We start from the raw sequence: 26,734 nt of genomic DNA on the forward strand, positions 1-26,734 counted from the left end.
GGGTGTTTAATTTAAACGAAACCATTGCAATTTTTGGTTCATCTTTTGTATATTTATGCATAACATTCTCGATGAATAATTTAGAAATAATTTCCGACTGGTATGCACAAAAAATTATCGGTTATGTTTAAATGGCATATTCTTATGTCTCTAAAGTAATTATAGACATCTGCCTGGAAATTCCATTTAATTTAAGTATTTGTTTTTTGAAAATCAAAGAATAAAAGAATAAAAGTGGGCGACTTGGATGCAAATTTTCCCACTTCAACTGATACTCTGTGAAGCGGGGGTTCAAGTTCATTGGCTGGACGTGCGCAAGATCTCCAACCGTGATTGGAGATTGGACTTTCTAGACTCCGCCTTGCGACCGTAACACCGACAGGTGTATATATCAAGTTACCTGTGTAGAGACTTTGGATGGGATCGCAGTTGGCTGCCGGTTCAACAACGATCTATTGAATAAAATACTTAATCTGGGAAGGAATTTGTTTTGCAAAGTTGCTTAAAGACATTTGATGTAGGTAAACAATAAAAAAAAGAAGCTCGACATTTATAATTACCTATGAACGCGTTTGTTTATTTATAAGTCGCCTTTCACTGAGTGATTATACGCAGGGATTTATAGATTGCGTTTTGCTCGATTGAGAATGGTAAAAACTGCGAGTGCGGCATTTCTCCTCATAAATTTCCGGAAAATGATGTGGTTAAAACGCTAATGCAAATTTTACATATTAAGTTTAATCGTATAGCTATTTTGTATTCATGAAATAAGTTACTATGATATAAAACTGTTTATTTATCAAGATTTCATCAAGTATTATAAGAGATCTAAATGCTAGGTAAAGCACGAAACCTTCCAAATTCCATATTGGTGAAAATATTTGGAGATAACAATTTGATTTTTTTAAAGATTTGTAATGAATTGAAAATAAAGCGTTACATAATTATTTGGTCTATGAAGATTGAGTAATATCGCAAAATTTAATCAAGTCTTATAAGAGATCTAAATACTAGGTAAAGCACGAAACTTTCGAAATTCTATATTAGTGAAAATATTTGAGGATTACAACTTGTTTGACTTTTTTAAGATTTGTAATGAGTTGAAAATAAAGTGTCAATTACATCATTATTTGGTCTATGTGCTTGGATTGAAGGAAGTAGTAATATCGAAAGTGAAATGTAGTTGTAGAAATATGATCAGAAGGTACAGTAGATCTGTCTGTCATTGTATAACTGCTGCTAAGGACAAGAAGACGAAGAAGAAGCAACAGTAAGGTAGAGAAGCACAAGCAACAGTGGCTTGGCGGTGGCGGTTGTGAGTGAGCGAGCGAACGGCTTCATGGGCGTCGCTCCGATTGCACCTGTTAAGTCAAACCGGAGTCTCCACCAGGTAGACCACGCGTGTGAGGCGGCCCTGGTGGGGATTATCGGGCCGGAGTGAGAAGTCTTGAGGGTCAATGTTAGTTCAGTGCCACTCGAGCAAGGCTGTGGCCATTAGATCAACAAGTAACTCACAGATCACGGGCGCCCGAGAACCTGTGAACGCGCGCGCGCGCAGGTTCCTTAAACTTTAACTTTGCAAAAATCGAAGCTTTTTTGAACAAAAACTTTTTCAACGAAAAATTTCAAGAAAAAGTTATTTAGTTATTAAGTTTTTTTAATCACCACTTATCTATAATAAAAACCCCTCTTAGTTAATAACAAAATCATAAACTTGTTTTCGAAAAAAACATTAATTATTTTGTTAAGTGCTGTTTATTGGACTTTAAAGGACTCTTCCACAAGAACTTTCTAAGAAAAAGGGTAGTTTTATATAAAATCAAAAATAATGGAAACCTGCGTGTTAATTCCGCAAGAATTCAGCTTGTGTGTGCGAGGACCTCCATTGGGATCAAGGAAAACGACAGAACCTGAAGTTTCGGTTTGGTCCAACAGCCCGATTTCGCAAGGAACACTCTGTTATCCATTCCAAGGAACCATCCGCTTGGACAAATTGGAAGTTTATGGACAACTCGACGAGGATGATGTAAGTTATTACTAATTAAATAGCCTTAGTAATCTTTATAACTTCAATTTCGTTCAAATGTCTTAAGTTCTAACGCATTCAACGAGATGGCGTTAAGAGTTAAATATACAAATCTTTAATAAAAAAAAATTTTTAAGAAATAATTTAAGTTATTTAAATTAAATTTAATAACAACTTATAATACCTAATTCAAGTACAAAGACTCAAGTTACGGTTTGAGGAGAAGACAACAAGTGAAACCGTACAATTAACCGGTGGAGTTAACGCAGAAAGAGAATTATAACGAAAAAAATAAGAAAGAGAAAGAAAAATACTGCTTAGAAATGTTAAAAGAAATTTTTATCGCGACTGCTGTGGCCTTCGTTGCGTTGCAAAACGCTTGGCCCACGAAGAAAGCGTGAAACACCACGAGTTCTCACACATACAGCTTATTTCGGATGGTTTTTTAATTGTTGTAAATTGCACGGTACACTTTCACGCGCAAGGAAATACCTCATTAAGTGATTCACTTTTATATTAACTAACTTGTTTTCTATGTTTAACAACTGGGTAATAATTGTATAGGATTTAAACGCGAAAACGGATAAGACACGGATCTTTAAAATTTTATAAAGTGTTATTTTATAATAATTATCTTAATAAATTCGATACGATTCATTCTAACAAATTGTCTCTTTATATCGAAGTCAATTTATCATTAAAGATAAGTAAGATAAGTTAAGTGCACTTAAAATCGTTGGAATAGGAATTTATAGAAATTCATTCAAGTTATCGCGAATTGCTTTAATGGTTAAAATATTCGTGAAAATCGTGACATTTTGTTACACAACATGGATGGTTATCTCTCAACCTTTCTAAATAAATTGAAACATGTAAACTATATGCAAAATAGTACGCATCTTTAGTTTTCATCTTCCTGTTTACAAATACGAATTACGTGATTGAAACATAAATATTGATTGCTTCAATCACAACTAAATCGTTTGGTGTTTTAGTAGTTGTTATCTAAGATTTATTAACTACTCCTATAGATATTATAAGATTTGTTTCGGCATAAAAATGAATATAATTCTTATTAATTTACTTTTCATCACATTTTAACTTTTTATGGAGTTTCTGTTTAAAATTATCTAGTATGACTTGCAAGTTGACGTATCAACCTTTCATCACATTTTTTTTAAATATAATTGAGTAATAAGTTGAAAAATTTCATAACGTTATTATTCTGTTAATTTCTCAAGCAATTATAAAAATCTAAGCATCCCAAACGTTTGTCTTGAACCCCTTTTTCTAAATATGTAGTAGATATAACAACTAGTAAATCAGAAGTTATAGGAAAGCAAATAAAGATATCTCGATTTTACTGATTTTCACACAAAATCCTGTTTATCTCCAAATCGGTTGTTGATGGAGTATTCACTAAGAGAACTTTTTTTCTTCGAAATACTTCAGTATATTCATAAACATTTTAATTTAAAGAGCGATGTAGATGTTATAAGAACAATAATAAAGATATTGCTGTTTTATCGATTTTGACTTCTTTCTAACACAAAATCATTTTTATCTCCGAACTGATTGCTGATAGAGTATTCATTAAGAGAACCTTTTTTGTTCCAAATACTTCAATTAATACATTAACCCACCATATTAATTTAAAGAGTAACGCGAAAATGATAGGAAAGCAAATAAAGATATCTCGATTTTACCGATTTTCATTTTTTTCACACAAAATTCTGTCTATCTTCAAATCGGTTGCTAATAGAGCATTCACTAAGAGAACTTTTTTCTTCGAAATACTTCAGTGTATTCATAAACATACCCATCATTTTAATTTGAAGAGAGGTTTAGATGTTATAAGAGCGATAATGAAGATATTGCAATTTTGTCGATTTTTACTTCTTTCTAACACAAAATCATTTTTATCTCCGAACTGATTGCTGATAGAGTATTCATTAAGAGAACCTTTTTTGTTCCAAGTACTTCAATTAATACATTAACTTACCCACCATATTAATTTAAAGAGTAATGCAGAAAAACTAGCTGAAAAATCTCAAATTGAGTCAATAATGCTTTTGATTTCTAAAAAAGTTTAAATCTGAAATAATCATTACATTCATGGTAAACTAAATCCTTTAATTTCGAGTCTTTTATTTTATTATTTACTTATTTACTTTTTATTATTTTTTATTTTATTTTTTATTGTTTTGTTTTATTTGACTTATTCAATTCTAAAGAATACTGATATAGATAGAGATATAGATATATAAAAGTCAAATATCAAAAAAAAGAATCATTCGACTTTTGTTCTCTTAAAGTTCTTCGAAGAACATTTTCGTTGTTAATTTATGAACTTTTTTTCCTACCATTAACTCTATTTTTTCATCAATATGATTTCCTTTCATAATTCTCTCCGACGGTTGTACAAAACATGCATAGATTAATAGAGTCCTAAACTTAATCTTATATTTTTACATAAAAATTTTATGGTTTTTTCATGTTAAGTTTGTTATCGTAGGATCGCTAAGTCTTGAAATACTTAAACCGCTAACTTACCAAGTACTTTCGATCGACAATAATGAAAGTTATTACTCCATTTAAACTTTGAATGAAACTGTTTAGAGCGTCTGCAATATCTTAAGGCAAACGCTTCCCGTTCAATTTTACTTTTATTTGTATAAAAATTGCGTTGAAAATTGGAGGAAAAAATATAACAAAAATGAATAGATTTACAGTATTAATTACAGTTGCACCAAAATATTAACATATTATTAGTCTTAATTTACTAATACTTTTCAAATTGTCTTGAAAATTGCCTTGGCAATTAGATGAAAAAGGTTTTGCTAATTTGTTCTAATGGGCACCATTTAACCGGAATATTTATACTTTGGCATTGATTTGGAATTAGATTTGTTCTCGAACGGAATTGAAATATAAATCGTTCGGGTTTGATTCGTTTAAGATTAAATCGTTATAACAACAACCTATATTATATATACAACAATCACTCTATATTCTAACTTCTATAGAACTTCTATTTCTATTGGCATTTCATCTCAAGATCGAGGGATAAGAGACACTTCCTCTCCCACAGTTCGATCTACATCATTGCAAGTATGCAACCAATATCACAGTATTGGTATTGCAATACGCAAATCGCGTAGTTGGTTGCATCTTGCAATGATGACGTCGGGTACGATAATTAATTGACACACTGTATTATCGAGGCTTCACTTGATACCTCAACATTGGTATATGATATAGGTAATCAAATTGACATAGCACTAAATATTCCTAAATAGAAGAAATGGTAAAACATTTTAGTCTACTTTTAGGCTCATCTGCTGGTTTGGAAAAGTTCAGACTGAAGTAAATTAATTTATGATCAGAAATAAAGAAAACGTTCAATATACAGTTTATCTTAATTTTATAGTTAGGCATTTCAATAAAACACGAAAATAGATAAATATAGAGCCTTGCAGAAACCAATCCAATGCATTATTTTTATGCAAAGCATCTATGAAAGCATTCTAAACTAGGAAAATATATAAATGACTATCAGTAACGTGTCAGATGATAACGTGTAGCTTAAAGTACTTAGAAATCGTTAAGAACATTGAAGTGGAATTTAAGGGGAGTCGAGGTTGTTGCGGGAGATTAATGCGTCGCAATGGATTTTCATTAAAACGTTGTACGTCAATTACCAGTTTCCGATAGACGTCCAATAAAAGTAAACAATTTATTAAAATAACATATAACTCAATTTAGAAAAGGAAATATCAAATTGGTGATATTGATGAAAAAAGATAAAAAGAAGTTAAACACGTTACAACTGGTTAAGAAGAACATCGAATTACAGTAATATTATTTCTAATATTATTAATCATACAACTTGTAACGTTTCTCTGCAATCATTCTATAAACATCGACGCATGAAGATTGGTTCGACTAACTGGTAGAGATGCAGAAGATATTTTGGGGAAGTGGTTGAAAGAAAAAGAAAGCGAAATTGATGATGAAGATGATCAGGATGTTATTGTCAATACAGATGATAGTGGTGAAGAAGCCTATTCTAAAAAATACAAGCACAAAAATTCGTCACACTCACAATTTGTGTAAACACTTTTAACCTGCAAGTGTTTATATTTTTCTATCATATTGTAGTGGAGATTAAAAAGTTGAAAAGTGAAACCGCAAACCGCAGTGAAACATAATGCATGGAGTAGGAGGATCTGCATCGTTCAGTGAACTAATATAGAGGGTTATATGAAGAATATTGCCTTATGGAAAAATCTGATTGTTAAGGAGTCTCTACGGTATTTTGGCTTATTAATGTTGGTAGGAGTTTTCAAATCTCAAAGAATGTAAAAGATGATACTCTATCTTCAGCAAGACTATGGCTAAAACAGATTCATTAGAATTTCCCTTTTTGAAGACGTTGAATTGCAGAGAAAAATCAATGTTTAGACGATTGATGTCATAAAGCTCAAAATTATATTTAAGTTAATGTATTAGAAATGCATATTAGTACTAGATGAGTTTCAAGGTAAGTTAATCGAACCGTAAAAAATAAAGTTATGTAAAACAAAGGTGATCCAAGATTGATTTGGTGATTGTACCTAAAGGAATGACAGGTTACATAACCATTAACGTCTAGCTCAATAATCGCTTTAAGGATTATTTAAGAAAATGGTATTAATTGTGGTTAATCACAAATACTTTAAAAGATAGTAAAACTTTCGTTAGTAAGTGTTGTGTAATAAACACCTGAGATAAATCTGAAGTTGAGAGGAAGATACTGAGATCAAATAGTTGTAATTTTGTTTGTGTTCGTTTAAATTTAACTAAGGCCAGAAAAATTAGTTCATACTAGGTAAAGTTTTTTTACCACTCCGCTATTTGTTTGTTTATGATTTTGTTCTGATCTCAACAGTAATTTATTATAGGCATTTCCTATATATACTAACTCATCTGTTGCTCACTTTCCAGTCAAGCCAAAATCCTCTGAACTTTTTGATCGCGTTTTGTGAACTCTTATCAGAGTCGACGACGTTTTGACAGCTTGCAGCTCCTAAAGAATGATATAATTGTCTGAGAAGAAAATGTATTGACATATAAATGCTATATGCTTGCTTAACTAATACTTTCTGAGAGTAAATTCTAACCTCAAGTTCTGCAATCGGTTTTGATCTCTCTGCGTATAGATAAATATCTGTTTGCGCAACAGAATTTTGATTGTCTATAATACCCCTGCTTGTTAAAACTATCTGTAAATGGTAATTTCACGAAGGATATTTAGCTAACCTTAGTCTTAGAAATTTATGCAATTATTGCTTGTAATATAAGTCATAAGTAAGTCATAAGTAAAGCTGTATTTTTTCCATATTTCCATGGGATCTGTTTTGATAGGTAAATGTGATTAGTAGTTGAGTATTGCTTTTAAAATATCAAGAGTGAAAATTCTTCATTCTAAAACATCTATAAGATCATCAGTTCTGTATTTTTATAGTTTATATAATGTAGTACTTGAGCCGAATCAGATTTTACATCTTTATTTTTATTATTTTTAATAAACCTGTCTTATAACTTTTGTGCTAATTCATGTTGGCTCCCTTGTCTATTTTTAGTACTTCTTGAATTTGTAATTATTTATCCTTTTCAATTTGTCTGGATCAATATACCGGAATTTTCATATAACTCACAATACATATATGAATGCAGCAACCATAGTTACGAAACTACTATGCACTTACGCTGTCCCACATAAAACGCAACATAGCTTAATAGTACAAGAATTGGGTAGTTTTGCAAAGGAAATGTTTTGCTTGGAAAAAGGTGACGTCCTTATGATAATCCTGAGTTTTCGGACGTCTTAAGAGACGCACGGCTAAATCCGATTAGTGATATCTTATACTAACTGGCGCTATCTGCCACTGTCAGTAGAACTAACATTAGACCTAGAACTAGAAGCATTCAGGTTTAGCCTGCAGTCTAGTGTTAGTTCTACTTTTCTTTCAATAAAAATATACCGCAACATTTAAAACTAGAACTAACACTAGACCTAGAACTAAAAACATTCGGATTTAGCTGCCCGTCTCTCAAGACGGCTAAACCCAAATGATTCTAGTTCTAGGTCTTTTGTTAGTTCTAGTGATAGTGCTAGTGTAAAGCTAGAACTAACACTGGACCGAGAACTAGAAACATTCGGATTTAGCCGCACGTCTCTCAAGACGGCTAAACCCGAATGATTCTAGTTCTAGGTCTTGTGATAGTACTAGTGCAAAATAAGAACTACCACTAGACCAAGAACTATGAATGATTCTAGTTTTAGGTCTTGTGATAGTACTAGTGCAAAATAAGAACTACCACTAGACCAAGAACTAGAATCATTTGGGTTTAGCCGTCTTAAAAGATGCGCTTGTAAACCCGAATGTTTACAACCGAACTAATAACATTCGGGTTTACAAGCGCACCTTTTAAGACGGCTAAACCCAAATGATTCTAGTTCTTGGTCTAGTGTTAGTTCTAGTTTTAGTGTAATAAAACTATGCAACATAGTGATATCGTATTGATCCGTTATATCGAGGTTTTAATGTAATGTCAAATTATACTGATATGTTGAATTTTATGTGGGACAAAGTAAGAAGGTACACCCTTGTTTCTATGGAAATATATTTTTGTATATTGCATTTTAAGTAAAATTCACTGTATTTGTATAATTCTATAATAGATTCATAATATGATATACCGTTAATCATTCATTCATGAATTTTTTATAATCCCTTTAAATTACAATCAAGAAAGCCAAGTATATACAGTTTTAACTTTATTACACAACATAATAAATTCATCATTTTATCATTAACAGAAATAAAGAAAAGTCCATCTCTACGTTAATTATTCAATGTTCTTTGTCTCATCTTCTTTTTTTTTGACACGACGAGAATAAATTATTTATTTTATTTAAAGTTGAAGAATTCTATAAATATAATAAATAATTACAAACCTGTCATCAAAGCAATTCAACCATAATGTACTGAGTTGGAAAATTAATTTTTTTTTTCATTTTACACTAACGGTTTTATTTAATAGTCGGGCATAAACCGCTTTTTGTGTTTGAGTCTTTGAGGTTTAGCATTTATTGTTGATAAATAAAAATAAAAGTCTGTCGCTGATCGCCGAAGTAGAAACATTTTGAAATTTCCGCTATCAAATCTGCAAAATTCTCGAACTAGGAAGTCATGATGCGGTTTCAGTTTTTGCTATAGTAGAGTCACGGTGCCGCACGAGCTCCTCGGGCGTGTGCACACGCGCGTTGAGACACCTGTTTAAAGCACCGTTTAAATCATTCGGTGGACACTGAAGATCACGACCACATGAAATGAAGAGATCAAACTCCGCATACCTCCAATAGCTAACTATTACAAAGTATTTATTTGTAACTTTCCGATTTTAAGTTTGTTATTTTTAAAATACTTAAGTAACGGTTCTCTTTTAGCTACCGAACCAGATCTGGTATTTACCAAGAAGTTTTCGTACCCATTTTCTCTATCTCGGTTACATTCAAAGGCGGATTTATCTTTGGGTTCATTCCTGCCTCCCGTCAAGCAGTAATCTAGAAAATTAGCATGCAGCGAAACTTCGCCATTAACTTCACCTAAGTAAGCTCAGAATGTGGAAAAGTATACCACGTACAACGGCGCGGTCTCCTCTACATCTCACCGCTATCTTTCACCGGGCGCGCGTGCTCTCCGGAGTTGTGCTAGATATTTTCAGGGGGATAGATATTTGCTCGGCGGCGAGGTGCGGCTCGTATGCCTTCCGGCGCCGCCGAAGAACCACTATTAAACTTCTTGCAAGCTGCCACACTTCTTCATGAAGCTTCTTTAAACACCACGATGCTGATGGTATTCTTACTCGGTTCCCGAACGGATACGAAATTTTATTTCTTAGAGGTAACGCGGTAGATGCGAGGACGACTTTTAACGGCCAAGCCACTACACGAGATTATTATTGCCGTGAAGTGATTTATCGTTGAAACGTTACCGGACGTTCGCATCGGTTCATTGCCGGAAACTGGTAATGGCGCTGAATTTGATTAACCGAGGAAACGATACGTTAAGTACACTACATGGAAAACGGTACGAGTCGATTGTGTAATAATTCGTTAGTAATTTAGGATGTATTTATCACAGATTGAAAGATACAGCTAAAATATTATTATTTCATACTCATATTAGTCTCTCAACATGGCTAAACCCTAATGATTATAGTTCTAAGTGTTGTGTTAGATCTAGTGCAAACTAGAACTAACACTAGACCGAGAACTAGAAACATTCGGATTTAGCCGCACGTGTCTCAAGACGGCTAAATCCGAATGATTCTAGTTCTAGGTCTTGTGTTAGTTCTAGTGCAAAACTAGCACTAACACTAGGACTAACACAAGACCTACAACTAGAATCATTCGGGTTTAGCCGTCTTGAAAGACGTGCGGCTATACCCGATTGATTCTAGTTCTACGTCTTGTGTTAGTTCTAGTGATAGTGGCAGATAGCAATAATATAGAACTAGAAGTAACACTAGACCTAGAGCTAGAAAGTATCTACTACACTAGAGCTAGAACTAGAAACATTCGGGTGTAGCCGCACGTCTCTCAAGACGACTAAACCTTTTGATTGATTCTAGTTCTAGGTCTTGTGTTAGTTCTAGTGATAGTGCTAATGAAATGCTAGAACTAACACTAGACCGAGAACTAGAAACATTCGGATTTAGCCGCACGTCTTCCAAGACGGCTAAACTCGAACGATTCTAGTTCTAGGTCTAGTGTTAATTCTAGTAATGGTGCTAGTGTTAAACTAGAACTAATACTAGACCTAGAACTAGAATGTGTCGGGCTTAATGTAATCTCTGTCTGAAGACACATGGCATTGTAGCAGCAATTCTTAAATCTGTAATGGAAGGGACACAGAAAGATATCACCTAACAGAGGAATAATTTCAGTAAATAGTCTTCAGCCAGTAGCATTGTAATCTCCAAGTGTTTTGGCAGCAGTATATAGTCTTCTGAAAGTATTAAATAGTCTTTGCCAACAATATCTAGCTTTCTCCAAGCAATTAGTAGTCTTTCCAACAATATTTAGCATTCTGAAAGTAGTTAATAGTCTTTTGGAAACAGTATCTTGTCTTTCTAAGCAAATAATTGTTTCTCCCAGCAGTATTTACTCTTCTCCCAGCAGGTCGTAATCTTTCCTAGTATTATATAGCACTCTGAAAGGAGTAAGCAGTATCTCGTCTTTCCAATCAGTTTGTAGTTGTTTATTAACACTATCTAGTCTTCCCTAGATGTGTTTGTTCTAATTTTGAATCCCTTCTTCAATGTTGGATGTCTTTTTTGGTTTTGGTTTTCTTTGATATTTCACCTTACACCATTGATACAATCCCCATGAAATCCCAGTTGTGTCATCATTGAAATTTATAAACGTCAAGATGAGCCACAATGCGGCTACTACTGCGACCAACTACAATGACCATTGATAGAGTTGTAGTACCCTTACAACTCTTGATAGACTCAACATTGATAGAGTTGTAAAGATGCTGATCAATGGTGTTTCACATGATGCCAATTCACGTTTCGTATCTTCTCATTTACTAATTCTTCTGTGGCCATAAGCTGAGAAACTTCATCTCCAGCTTTGATGACCTTTTTTCTTCAGATAGTTTTTTAGTCTTTTATGGTGATATTCTTGGAAGTACGATGGGTTGATTCAAACTGGCTGTTATGGTAATACTGTTGTCTCTCTTGGGTGCTAATATAATTTGTTTAGTTTTTATAACGCAGTCCTGAGAGATTTGGAGTACACCAGTTGAATTTAATAGTACATCTTCTCGTGTACCAGAACATGTTATAGCGATCTTCTCTGGTTTCGGTGTTATGAAAATCTACGTATTCTTTATGTATAATTCTTTCCAGATGATCGAATTTATTGGGAATTCTTGAATTCCGCATGGTGGCTCATCTTGACGTTTATAAATCTCAATGATGACACAACTGGTATTATTTTCGATGCTTTTTACTAATGCGGGAGCGCATAAGTATTCAGTAACTTCTACCACTATGCACTCATGAAATTCTTCGTGACTAAATTGAAAATATAATTGATTGTTGTAATCAATAGCGAAGATTTCATTTGGAACTTCTAGTATCCAGTATGTTGCATTAGTAATCTTGAGCGGTATAGTATTGACTTCAATAATTTCGAAGTCAATTACTTCTGCCATGGGAAAATACGTAAATATCATAATAAACTCCTCATCTTGTTCCATTTTAAGTTTTATGATAGAAGCTTGAAGGATTTGAATATTCGACGGAAGTTTTGAATTCACTGAGGCAATTATTCTGTGTATGTGAGCTGGTGACATAATGTCATACAGATCTTCTCGGCCCAGGTGTAGATGCATCACCTTGTTGCAAAATTGATTTATTTCCGAAATGATGTTACAACTATTTGATATGAGTTCAATACATAGATGTTCAATTAATTCACATCGACTTTAGTGAACCAACGATTCATTTCGATTAACGCAGAAACACCTTGGTTTACTTTTACGCGAAACTTCTCTAGTTGGGCATAAACTCTTGCTTCGGTAGTGTTGAAAGTGGAAATTGTTTGATGATTTGACGCGAAATCACTTGTTAATAATCGTCCCAACAGTCCTCTCTTCTGTCTTCTTTACATAACATTATACAATCCATCATAAATCCATTCTAGTTGCTTGTTTTCTTCTTCCAAATGATGTAGAAGAGTTTCACAATGAGTAGAATGTCCCATTGCAGTAATGTTATCACATGTCTTCGTCTATTTTTGTTTTGTTGATCTTGGATTCGATTCTGAATTGTCCTCTTTCTATTTGTGTTAGTCTTGGTACTGCTCGACGTTTGGATTCACCAAATTCTGGTTCAGTTTTAAAAGGGATTGTGACAGTGTATGTACCGTCATCATTTCTCTTTGTGTTGTTTCGGTAATGAGCTTCACAATCGGCATTCTTGGAACTAAAAGTTCTTCAATTTCCCAGAACTTCTTTTTGAGCGTCTTCTTCGACTCGATTTATCATGCTTATAATTATGGTAGGTTGTTTCTCTTTCATTGTTCCTGATAAAATCCATCCAAACTCCGTCTTCTGTTCTAATAATCCATGTTCAGTTTTTTGAATCCCGTCTTGAATGATTTTTCCATATTCTTCTGCTCCGATGATAGCATCAATGGGACCAGGAATATTGTAGGTGGGATCAGCTAGGATTTTGTTGTTTCAGTGTTCGTCTGAAGAAATTGGTAGATTTTTGTTTGGTAATGATTGCGTTAGCTTAGATAGAATAAGGAGTAGAGGAGTAGAAGGTAAAGTTACTCTGAAAATGAGGTTGAACGTTTAGGTCCACTTCCAGCCCAGATATTTTGGCATGTATTTTTTGCCTTGGATGAGCGAAAAAGTTCGCTGCTTCTTCCGTGATGAAGGAGGCATGGGATCCTGGATGGATAAGTATTCGGAGTTTTTCGGAACTGCCGGAAACTGTTTTGACTTTCACCAGGGCTGTTGCTAGAAGAACTTACTTTCTAATCCTCTTGATGCAATCCTGTTCTTTCTTTCTTTTTTGGTAGAAACTAGGATTACATTTTTTGTAGATTTTGTGCTTTGGATAATCTGCTTGTTGTCATCTCTATGAAGCAACGTATGATGTGGTTTTTGGCAGATGTGACATCTTAACGTTGAGTTGCACATGTTGCTTTTGTCGTGAGATAAGTAATTTTTGAGCTTTGACGTACTTTGTCCGTTCTGGAACTGAAAGTTTTTTGAATTTCATGCAGAAGTGTATTATGTGGTTTTCTTTACAATAGCTGCACTTATTCTTATTGTAAGCTTCTTTTGCTTGCATTGGATAGTTTTGCTTTTTTTTGGTTCAGCGATTGCTTCTCCGAATGGTTCTGGTTCTAGGTCTAGTGTTAAAAATATACCACAATCTAATGCTAAATAACAATTAAACTAGAACTAACACCAGACCTAGTATACGTTAAGAACACTACATGGAAAACGATACGAGTCGATTGTGTAATTCGTTAGTAATTTAGGATGTATTTATCACAGATTGAAAGATACAGCCAAAATATTATAATTTCATACTCATATTAAAACTTTCTTCTATTTTTGTTACATAATTTGCAACAAATCTATTAACATGTCAAGTTAACAGACAAAACCGATTATAGATTTTTATCTCTTAGTTGTTTAATCAAGCAAATCCAAGCTCAATACTTGTTCTATAAATGTTAATTTGAATAAAATTTCTATTGCAAACAAACTTTAAGAATTCAACAATGAACCCAAAAAACTTAATTATTAATAACCATCACTTAATATGATTTGATGAAGGGATCTTTTAGTATGCATACGTTCAAATTACGTTAAGTAACTGTAAACCAATCTATCTAAAAGATTAAAATTGACATCAACAACAGCCAGTCTACTTCACTAAACCTTAATTGCCGTGGTCCGAACTATCTCATTAATCAAATCAGCATCTGAAACGTTACCGTTGCGCGCTATTTACCAAGCAAAAAGACGAAGTCTGAAGCTCGAACGTCAAGAGATTCTAACAACTATACAACCGTATGGCGTATGCCTTCGGGGTCCGAACAGAACGCGGATATCAGAGTTCAGAGGTAACCTACAAATCGACATCTCAAACAGTTTTTAGTACATTTACATTTTAAAATGACGCGTAAATAAATAAAGTGTAGAAAGTAAGTATTTAATTTGCGTATTATACAGGAAACATTTTGATGTTTGAAAGTAAATGGCAGGAGATCGAAAGTGATTGCCAAAGGATTGTAAGGTAAATGGATGCGACGTTTATTGGGTGATAGGCTCTGCATGGACGTTTGTTTCGAATGTTTCTGGTGAATGTTTGGGAGATCGTGCGTGAAGTACAGAGAAAATAAAACAAAAATATGACGAGACTTCCGGTGTATACAAGTGAGCATTTAAAAATGGGTAATCTCTGATTTAAGATAATAAATTTCTTTTTCTTAATGATTCTTAATGGCTATAGATATCTACAGACGAAATTAAATGGAGGATCGGGGGTTTAAAAAGACCAAAAAAATCCGTCATTAATAAGGTTACAGGTGTCTGGTTGCATTACCAAAGTGTTTCAACACACCCAACTCTCCGTAATTGTTTATTAACCTAGTTGATCTGAGATCGTTCGGGCTCACTTTATCTCATGTACCATCTAAGCTCTACGCCGGAACCATTAGCAGAAAGCGCGCTACGGGTTCCCGATGCCAGGAGAAAAATGGTAATGGTCGAGACTATACCGTTACACTGCTGGATACAATTAAAGGGAAAGCACGCGGCAAGGCCGTTCTTCGGGCTTCGAAGAATCTAGGTCCCGCAGGAAAGGATACCATTTTACACCTGCAAATCGCCACCGCCAGGAGGCAGACACGAGTTGCTCGCCAAAGCATCGTGATCGGGAAAAATTCATTTGACGCCCATTGAATTCTAATGAAAGTCGCTGAAATAAACCGAAAATAAACCGCGAGTTGGACGAAAGTGTTCCACGAGTTAACTGCTCTCGGATACGATGAAAAGTAGACGACTTGAAAGTGACAGCTTTTTGTTGGCGGTTGGCACGTGACAAAAAGTTAACACCACGAGTTCGTATGTTATTAGATTGAAAGTTGAACGATTTTTAATTATAGGGAGTTGTGCAGAAAAAGTTAACTTAATGCTTATATAAAGAATATTTCAATTATACATTAAGTGTATAAAATATTTCAAGTTCAAGTACTTAAGTAGTCAATATTATTGTGCAACCATGTATCCGGGAAGTGAGCATCCAAGTGTAAAGATCTAATTGTTGGGTTGGGAGAAGCTTGTACTGAGAAAAATTGCGATCGGACGCTAAGAAGAACGTACGTGTATTATTAATGGCCACATCGGAGGCGACCTCTACCCGCAATTACCGGCAGCAGCCGGTGTGTATTCGAACGCCGCCGCCGTTTGCTTCTATCATGAATGGGTGAGAGAGAGAAAGCGCCCGATTTCGTCGTCGTTGGTGTTTTATCCGACCGTCGGAAGGTCGTACGTCAACAAGATAGAAAAATCATATTGAACACACTCTAACATTAGCAGAAGAAGTAGGAGGTATCCGAGTTCAACGGGAAGTCTCATTTTTGTTCTTCCTTCCGCCTTGGAAGTGTTAATAATAGACGAGAAGTGTGTTGTTAATCGCCAGGAGGCGGTTAATCAAGATCATAAACTTCTTTTTTTTATAAAACATTGATTTAACAACGAAATTTTCTTCCTCATCAGAATAGTAGCAAAAAAATAGTATCTATAAAAGTAAAATGTAATCATTACAGTTGAAAATATCAAAAAGGGCTTTTATTTTCATAATCTCGAGAAAGAAACGAATAATTTAAGTCCAAACTCGAAATATTTATCTCAAACACGACCAAAATGAACTGAAAAACGTCATTAATGTCAGGCACCATCTTGAATTTTACTAAAAATCGTCGTAAGCCACTCGAGTAATACATCAAATTGAAGAATTTTTAATAATTTGTAAGAAAATGATTAGAGTTGGTTTAAAAAATGTTTAAAACGTAACTTAAATCGATTCGATTTAAGGAACTCGAAATATTTATCTCAAAAACGACCAAAATGACCTGAAAAACGTCATTAATGTCAGACGCCATCTTGAATTTTATTAAAAATCTTCGTAATCGAATTGAGTGATGCATTAGATTGAAGGATTTTTAATAAATATTAAGAAAACGATTAGAGTTGATTTAAAAAATGCTTGAAACATAACCTAAATCGATTCGATTTAAGGAACTCGAAATATTTATCTCACAAACGACCAAAATGACTTGAAAAACGTCGTTAATGTCAGACGTCATCTTGAATTTTACTAAAAATCGTCGTAATGCACTCGAGTGATGCATCAAATTGAAGGATTTGTAATAATTGGTAAGAAAATGATTAGAGTTGGTTTAAAAAATGTTTAAAACGTAACTTAAATCGATTCGATTTAAGCAGCGCCCTCTATAATTTTAAAAACGTACAAAAATATATTTATTTTTGTAACCTTGAGGTAAAGATGAATAATTCAAGTCCAAACTCGAAATATTTATTTGAAAAACGATCAAAATGACCTGAAAAATGTCATTAATGTCAGACGCCATCTTGAATTTTATTAAAAATCTTCGTAATCGAATCGAGTGATACATCAAATTGAAGGATTTTTAATAAATATTAAGAAAATGATTAGAGTTGATTTAAAAAATGTTTGAAACATAACCTAAATCGATTCGATTTAAGGAACTCGAAATATTTATCTCAAAAACGACGAAAATGACATGAAAAACGTCATTAATGTCAGACGCCATCTTGAATTTTACTAAAAATCGTCGTAGTCCACTCGAGTGATGCATTAAATTGAAGGATTTTTAATAATTAGTAAGAAAATGATTAGAGTTGGTTTAAAAAATGTTTAAAACGTAACTTAAATCGATTCGATTTACGCAGCGCCCTCTATAATTTTAAAAACGATCAAAATAATATTTATTTTTGTAACCTTGAGGTAAAGATGAATAATTTAAGTCGAAACTCGAAATATTTATCTCAAAAACGACCAAAATGACATGAAAAACGTCATTAATGTCAGACGCCATCTTGAATTTTACTAAAAATCGTCGTAATCCACTCGAGTGATGCATCAAATTGAAGAATTTTTAATAATTGATAAGAAAATCATTAGAGTTGGTTTAAAAAATGTTTAAAACGTAACTTAAATCGATTCGATTTAAGGAACTCGAAATATTTATCTCAAAAACGACCAAAATGACATGAAAAACGTCATTAATGTCAGACGCCATCTTGATTTTTACTAAAAATCGTCGTAATCCACTCGAGTGATGCATCAAATTGAAGGATTTGTAATAATTGGTAAGAAAATGATTAGAGTTGGTTTAAAAAATGTTTAATACGTAACTTAAATCGATTCGACTTAAGGAGCGCCCTCTATAATTTTAAAAATGATTAAAAATATATTTATTTTTGTAACCTTGAGGTAAAGACGAATAATTCAAGTCCAAACTCGAAATATTTATCTCAAAAACGATCAAAATGACATGAAAAACGTCATTAATGTCAGACACCATCTTGAATTTTATTAAAAGTCTTCGTAATCGAATCGAGTGATACATCAAATTGAAGGATTTTTAATAAATATTAAGAAAACGATTAGAGTTGATTTAGAAGATTTTTGAAACATAACCTAAATCGATTCGATTTAAGAAACTCGAAATATTTATCTCAAAAACGACCAAAATGACATGAAAAACGTCATTGATGTCAGACGACATCTTAAATTTTACTAAAAATCGTCGTAATTCACTCGAGTGATGCATCAAATTGAAGAATTTTTAATAATTGGTAAGAAAATGATTAGAGTTGGTTTAAAAAATGTTTAAAACGTAACTTAAATCGATTCGATTTAAGCAGCGCCCTCTATAATTTTAAAAACGATCAAAAATATATTTATTTTTGTAACCTTGAGGTAAAGACGAATAATTCAACTCCGAACTCGAAATATTTATCTCAAAAACGATCAAAATGACCTGAAAAATTCCATTAATGTTAGACGCCACTTTGAATTTTATTAAAAATCGTCGTAATCGAATCGAGTGATACATCAAATTGAAGGATTTTTAATAAATATTAAGAAAACGATTAGAGTTGATTTAGAAGATGTTTGAAACATAACCTAAATCGATTCGATTTAAGGAACTCGAAATATTTATCTCAAAAACGACCAAAATGACATGAAAAACGTCATTAATGTCAGACGCCATCTTGAATTTTACTAAAAATCGTCGTAATCCACTCGAGTGATGCATCAAATTGAAGAATTTTTAATAATTAGTAAGAAAATGATTAGAGTTGATTTAAAAATGTTTAAAACGTAAGTTAAATCGATTCGATTTAAGCAGCGCCCTCTATAATTTTAAAAACGATCAAAAATATATTTATTTTTGTAACCTTGCGGTAAAGATGAATAATTTAAGTCCAAACTCGAAATATTTATCTCAAAAACGATCAAGATGACCTGAAAAACATGTCAGTCGATGGTGTTTGATGTCATTAATGTCAGACGCCATCTTGAATTTTGCTAAAAATCGTCGTAATCCACTCGAGTGACGCATCAAATTGAAGGATTTTTAATAATTGTTAAGAAAATGATTAGAGTTGTTTTAAAAAACGATTAAAACACAACCTAAATCTTTTTATGTTGTAGTTATAAAAATTAGGGCGTTGGCTGCATCTATATCCCTTGAAATCCCTTCATTTGTATTTTTCCTGAAAACTCTTTCATGATCTAAAGCTGTGGTCAACAACGTTTCGAGCTATTTTAATTATTTTGAAATGAAGAGTGAATGTTTCAACTTTTATTTCATAGCTTCTATTTTACTGTTGTAAGATTGCAAAAGATGTTGAGATATTTTTTCTAGAAGTACTGGAAAGTGCTTGATGCTGCAGTTGATAAGGTTTTGTTCCAAAAACTCAAGGTATCTAATAAATGCTTGTACATTGAAAATCATCTCCGCTAATTCTTTGTTTTTCCCTTGAAATTGCAAATTAAGCTCATTTAGTTTTTTTTGTAAGGTCCACAACAAAGCCAAAATCATTCAACTAGTTACTTCTGCCTTACGATTAGCGGTTTGCATTGATTCTGGAAATCACATGCCTGATTGATCACCAAAATTCGAAATAACTCTGAAAATATGTACAGCAGGTATACAGTGAGTAATCTCACCTCTCTAGAGAAATTGATTCACCCCAAATGCTGGTATTGTTTTTTTTTGTTGAGAATGTGTTAATCGCCTTTATAACTGTAAAACTTTTAAAAAAATTTATGAAATGATTACTCCACTTTCATATTCCGAAGCATACAGGTCATTTTCCTCGGAGAGTACCACATGTAATTATTTTATCATCAAAACCGCGCCTAATTTCTGCACCGTTCGAGCGAGATTTTATTACGTCATCAGTGGAATTGCCATCAAGCTACTGCCGGTTCTGAGAGAGCTTTTTACGGCGAATACACCCGTCTTAAAACAAAAAGTTTTTGTCGACCCGTTGTCGGCGTTGTCTCTAATCATTGTTCATTGTCGACGTCGACGATCCCGGTGGTGTCGAGTTATCTTTATTGAGTTATCTTACGAACGCACTGTGTCCTCTTCTTTACGATGGTTTTTATCGTGCGGTCGTGAGAATTCGGTGGACATCCTTGTCAGAAGATAATAGCAATTATTGCGAGATACGCTACTGTATTGAGTAAAATGATAGAGTAATCATCGCACGCGGAAAAAAATAATAGTCGAAGTTTATGACAAAAAAATTTTGTAATAAAAAGACCATAACAGGGTATAATTTTGCTTATTGAGATAACATGGATAGATCGTACTTTTTTACGATGAATCAATACGGACATTAAAAAATTTGATATTAATGGTGCGGCTATTTATTAAACTCAACACCTGTGAGGTTTCCGTCTCGATTGATTGATAGGAGGAAATGATGTAGAGTTCAGAAAAAAATAAATCGAAAAAATTACTTGCCTAATTTTATTCTAGCGAAAACTTTCTTTTTAATTTAAGGAAATACTTAAAATAATCTAATGGTGAACTTCATTAAGTTAGTTATGTTGTGTTATGAATTTTATTAGACTTTTACGATTGAAAATATTTAGCATGTTAGTTAATCGATCGAATTTAATATTTCTTAACAATGTTTTAAATAGTTAACTGTGGGTAATAGCCAAGCAAACTTATATCGAAATCTTGTAACCTAACGGTTATCCTATTGATTTGTGCCGTTCGGAATCGATAAGCGGCGTTCGTTTTAACGATAAATTCACCGGAACGGCCTTACGGTTACCGGTGTTACGATTGGCACGATCGCTTTCGAAGCTAAATTATGTAGAAATTAAATTCTTGATAGAGGAAAGTACACATAATGACCAGTTTTGCGGCACGGATAGGCTGCTAAATTGTGCGGACAATTTTAATATTATATACGCGACGAGTGAAGTGCGTTTAAAATTTGAATTTGAAATGATATCAACTAGGCTTCGGTGACCGAACATTATCATTTTACGCGAGATTATTTATATTAAGTTGTTACCACAATTGTAAATGTAGTTCATAATTATCATTAGGGAAACGGTTTAAACGGAACTAGGAAATTTATTATTTGTTATAATAATGGTTGGATGTCGAAACACTAGTTAAACTAATTCACATGATTATAAATTTATATTTTATGGATTCTATGCTCTACTAACCTTTCAGTAAGTTTCTAAAAAATGATTAGAAATAGATTAATTTTAAGTATCTTTTTGTGCTTGAATGTATTTGTAAGAAAAATGGTGTAAAGAAGTCCAATTTGTTGGTTACATGAATGAAATGAACGAAAAGTATACTTAACTGAACATATTTTTTGATCTTATAAATTTACAAAAAATCTCTCATCTAAGGATAAGGCTAAATCTAAGGATAAATGAGGTTACTATATTCCAGCCATGCTCTCCAGCATAGATTTGGTTCTAGATTTTCACCATATTAAAATAATCGGGATAAAAATCCTATGTTCTGGAAAATACTTGCATACATAGGATTATCTCCTTCAACTTCATCTCTCTTTGTGGGATCATTGGATCTAATGATCCTGATAAGATTAATCTGAAATATCTCCTTAGAAGTTAACTGTCTGCTGTCTTTTCATCTTTTTGGTGGTCTGTAACAAAATCTCTTGCGCCGTCTTCTCTATCTGGCAATGTACTGAAACCCGTAGTTGTTTCTGGTCTTTTCTGGAATTGTCCTCCGAGTCTTCATTTCAGCTACTCCCAATTAGCTCTTAGTTTTATTTGCATTTTCATGTATTTCAATACCATAAGTCATTATTGGGCGGATACAGATCATGTATATCTGCACTTTACTATCCATACGCATGTGTTTGACCAAATAAAATCTCGTAGGCATAGTCTGAAATTGCGGATGATTTAAGATGTGCATTCTTGACTACCAGCTTATATCTTGTTGGCTACCACCATGCATTTAATTTTTGAAGTAGAGACCCAACCCACGTTGATGGCTTAGCTCGCTTGATAGATCGTATATAGTTCTCTCTGCAGATTATCCTCTAAGTTGGCGACTATAGCAGCGCCTTCATAGCCTATTACGCACATTTTTTTGGTCCATTTTATTTTTATTTAAACCTAGGATGTTTAAAGTTAGCACTTAGGTTGTGGGTTTGCGTTTGTAGGATAAGTAGCTTTTCTTTTTTAGTTTTATCAGATTCCTAACGTCTTCACAAAACCATGGCTTGATGCTTTTAGTTGCGTCGATGTTAACTTTCTTCTTATCGATGGACTCCTCTGCTGCTTCGTGGACACATTTTTATGCTCTACCACGTTTTCTGAACATTTGGCTCCTTCTGAGGTTTGGTGTTGTTTAATTTAGTTGTTGAATATTGGATGTTTTGAAAATTTTGTAAATACTTGTTGTACCGCAGTATGCCGACTCTGAATTGGATTCTTTGTTGCTTTGATTTTCTGCTTTATGACAGCATATCATATGTCGATGATCTTCCGTTCCAGCATATTATGTTCAAAGAGGTTTGTCTTGCAATGCATTTATCACGCTTTCGCATTGTTGCTTATCTTGCCTTTATCACAACATAGAATAAAAGTTCATAAGTTGAATCGATGTATAAATTTCTTTGATTCTTCTTCTTTGGCACAACGTTAAAAATATTCAGCTGTTTAATGGAATATAAACAATCAGAACCTTCTTGGTGAAGAAGAATCTTCTTGGTGTTTATATTCCATCAAACAGCTTAATATTTTTGACGTTGTGCCAAAGAAAAAGAATCATTAGATTCGAAACATATGTAGCACTGATTTAATAAAGAAATTTATACATTGATTTAACTTATGAAATTTTAATCTATGATTTCTACGATGTACCTGGAATCCACTATATGTATATAAACTTTTATCGCAACAGTTTATGTCATATTTGTAATTCGTTCGTCATCCAAGGTATTCCTTTCAGTGCTGTGAGTCAAATTGAAGTCTTTTTTATAGACAGGAACCTAAGTTAGCTATAAACCCTCCACCTTTATCCGGACTTTTGCCGGCAGTGACTCAATGACTACAGTGAGCTACTCACCAAGCATTCTAGGTGAGAGGATTCCTATTCAAGCTGGATAATTTTGCACGATACAACCCACACTTCAAAGTATGGGTAAAAGTATTTAAAAGTATTCTTCAAAGTATTTATAACAACAGTTTATGTCATATTTGTAATTCGTCCGTCATCCAAGGTATTCCTTTCAGTGCAGTGAGTCAAATTGAAGTCTTTTTTATAGACAGGAACCTAAGTTAGCTATGAACCCTCCACCTTTATCCGAACTTTTGCCGGCAGTGACTCAATGACTACAGTGAGCTACTCACCAAGCATTCCAGGTGAGAGGATTCCTATTCAAGCTGGGTAATTTTGCACGATACAACCCACACTTCAAAGTATGGGTAAAAGTATTTAAAAGTATTCTTCAAAGTATTTATAACAACAGTTTATGTCATATTTGTAATTCGTCCGTCATCCAAGGTATTCCTTTCAGTGCTGTGAGTCAAATTTAAGTCTTTTTATAGACAGGAACCTAATGTTAGCTATAAACCCTCCACCTTTATCCGGACTTTTGCCGGCAGTGAGCTACTCAATGGCTACAGTGAGCTACCCACCAAGCATTCCAGGTGAGAGGTTTCCTATTCAAGCTGGGTAATTTTGCACGATACAACCCACACTTCAAAGTATGGGTAAAAGTATTTAAAAGTATTCTTCAAAGTATTTATAACAACAGTTTATGTCATATTTGTAATTCGTCCGTCATCCAAGGTATTCCTTTCAGTGCTGTGAGTCAAATTTAAGTCTTTTTATAGACAGGAACCTAATGTTAGCTATAAACCCTCCACCTTTATCCGGACTTTTGCCGGCAGTGAGCTACTCAATGGCTACAGTGAGCTACCCACCAAGCATTCCAGGTGAGAGGTTTCCTATTCAAGCTGGGTAATTTTGCACGATACAACCCATACTTCATAGTATACATTTTACAGTAAGTATACTCAACGAACCATATTAAATGCATTTTTGGATTAGGACTCATCATTCATCAAATCAGGCTATCATCAAATCTGCGATACCCGTCTTAAATATATTGCAATTCAAGTGTCTGGTTAGCTTCATCAACTGCGCTTCTTGATGATCTGACATTAAGAAGGTATTTCATATCTAAACCAATTTAGTCTAGTGATCTGTTTTGTTTCCTTCTAATAATATCTGTGATCTCTCTTTGCACAATGTTCTAAATTTTACTACATCAATTCAACTGATTTTATCCATGCGAGCATGGCATGTAGAACAAATGAAATTTCTAAATTTCATGTCATTTCTCCTTTTACTTTGTAACATGAATTTTTTACCTCAACTTGGTGTTATGTGTCATACCTAAGTATTTTGCACTTTTTTCATATGGAACTATTGTTCTGTTAATAGTCAAAGTTAGAGAGTTAAGTTATCACGTTTAGTCCCACTGCAAGCAATGTTAGCCTGTGTTATCTGGTGTAGGTCTGGTATATTGCTGGTGTACAAAACATAAAATACAGGACATATATGATTTTATTTTTGATCACTATATGAGTCCATACACAGATACTTTCTTTCAGGAAAATTTTTGATGTTTGTAAGTTGGTTGAATTATGCACACTTCATCATAGTCAGTACGGAAATTTCATTCTGAGATATTCTATCTACAGATAATATTACTTCTTTATTATCAATTTGTAATCCCTCTAATAATTTTGCAGGCATTGCTCCAAATTTCAGGTAGTTGTTCACTTCATATAAACTTTCTTTTTGGCTTTCATTCCTCATCCACTTCTGGATGCTGCTACTTAACCTAACCTAAAACAATCTTTCCTATTATTCTGTATCGTTTATGACCACCAATATATATGTTAGCCAATCGTTTTGGTTTATAATCCTGGTTACAAACATCCTAGTTTATAAGTTGTCCAAGTCTGCTCCGCCAAGTTCTATTTCACCAAAATTTCATGTTGAACTTATCGCAATATTTATCAAACATTCCAATGTCACTATTGCGTCTTTGTGGTAAGTTTATTGTTACCACATCGCTTCTTTAGAATTGCTCATCTCCAGTTCTGTCCATTCCACTGACGCTGCCTATTTTGCAAGGATATTGTCACGATTCATCAAAATAAGATGGTCCTTATTGCCTTTAATCTAGTTTTTGGCGATAACTTCCCACAATAAAAAAAAATCGTTTCAATTATATCCAGGCATAAACATCAGCAACCCAATTTTTGTTAGTTAAAATTTTAGCAACATTACAGGATGAGTCATAAAACAAGAAAATCTTTCTGCTTACTTTTATTTCAGCTTTCGAAGCTCGCCTAAACAATTTTTGGTTTCTGTCTTATGATTTTTAAGTATTTTCATTCTATATATTTCAAGGAAATTAACCACCGGCTCTTTTAGCACCATCCTAATAGCAGTTTTAAAACTATTATAGTGTTAGATTTGTGAAAACAATAGTTATTCCATGTCATGGATAAAACGAATAAAAGGATACCAGAAGGTTGAGAACCTGGGCAATGGACTCCAGAACGTTGCTAAAAATCAAGTCTTATTGTATTGGAGATATGTGTAAAGCGGTGTTATCCAATAAATTTATGAGAGAGAGATTCAGTAATCAACTTTATCGTCAATTTGTAAGTGCTCCAAAATTAGAATAAAGTTTCAGTTTATATTCACATTTTGCATTCTAAGCATTCTACTATGTAGGTGACCGAGAATGTCCCACATTCGAGATTATAGTCTCCGCTATCATCCAGTTACCTTTATATTATAGAAGTATTTTTTATCACTGGTTTTACTTTATATCGTATTGGTTTGATTTATTATTGTGTCAGTATGTGATGGTTTCTTGTTAAAGTTGTATTCTAACCATTCTGTTTTTGTTATGGTGAGATTTAATAAGTTAATGATCCTATATTTCTTGGTCATTTTCCATCTTGCCATTGGTATTTTACTGAAAATAAATATTGTGCTAAGTATCTCGGGAATTACCACTAATAAGGCTAAAACCAAAATAAAGATGTTTGCCAAGTAGGATGGTCGTCTAAAGTAATACGTTAGACTATATCTTACATTAGTAAAACGTTATGAAGCAAATTCGTAACAACCTCAACTATATCTTCACCTAACTGAAAACTGTAAACCCTTAATTTACCTAAATCGTTATTAAAATTGTTGCTAATCTGTGTATTTTTAAAATAAAGTTATCCTGATACATGGAAAAAATCAACTTCGCATAAAATTAAATGTGCTAACCATAATTATTAAATAAATTGTTCTCTTTTAACTGCTTATGAAATTATGCGATGCAATTTCATTACGAGTATTAATTAAAATACCAGGGACAAAGATAGATAAAAGAAAAAGCCACAACAAGGATCTTAATGATATTTAATAACCCCAGTTCGTTTAGAAATAACATCATTACTTCC

General features: G+C 33.4%; 1 protein-coding gene across 1 annotated transcript in view; it reads left to right on the plus strand.

Annotated features, from left to right (window-relative positions):
* The first annotated feature begins 1,404 nt into the window (after positions 1-1,404).
* LOC111416387 (zinc finger protein 235-like) overlaps positions 1,405-26,734 on the plus strand; it is a 166,867-nt gene continuing 141,537 nt past the window's right edge. Inside the window, exon 1 of the mRNA XM_071194540.1 lies at positions 1,405-2,026. Within this exon, the coding sequence (XP_071050641.1) occupies positions 1,829-2,026 (198 nt within the window). The 5' untranslated portion in view covers positions 1,405-1,828. The remainder of the gene's footprint in view (positions 2,027-26,734) is intronic.

The sequence above is a fragment of the Onthophagus taurus genome, chromosome 2 (assembly GCF_036711975.1).
Source record: "Onthophagus taurus isolate NC chromosome 2, IU_Otau_3.0, whole genome shotgun sequence".
Classification (NCBI taxonomy): Eukaryota; Metazoa; Arthropoda; class Insecta; order Coleoptera; family Scarabaeidae; genus Onthophagus; species Onthophagus taurus.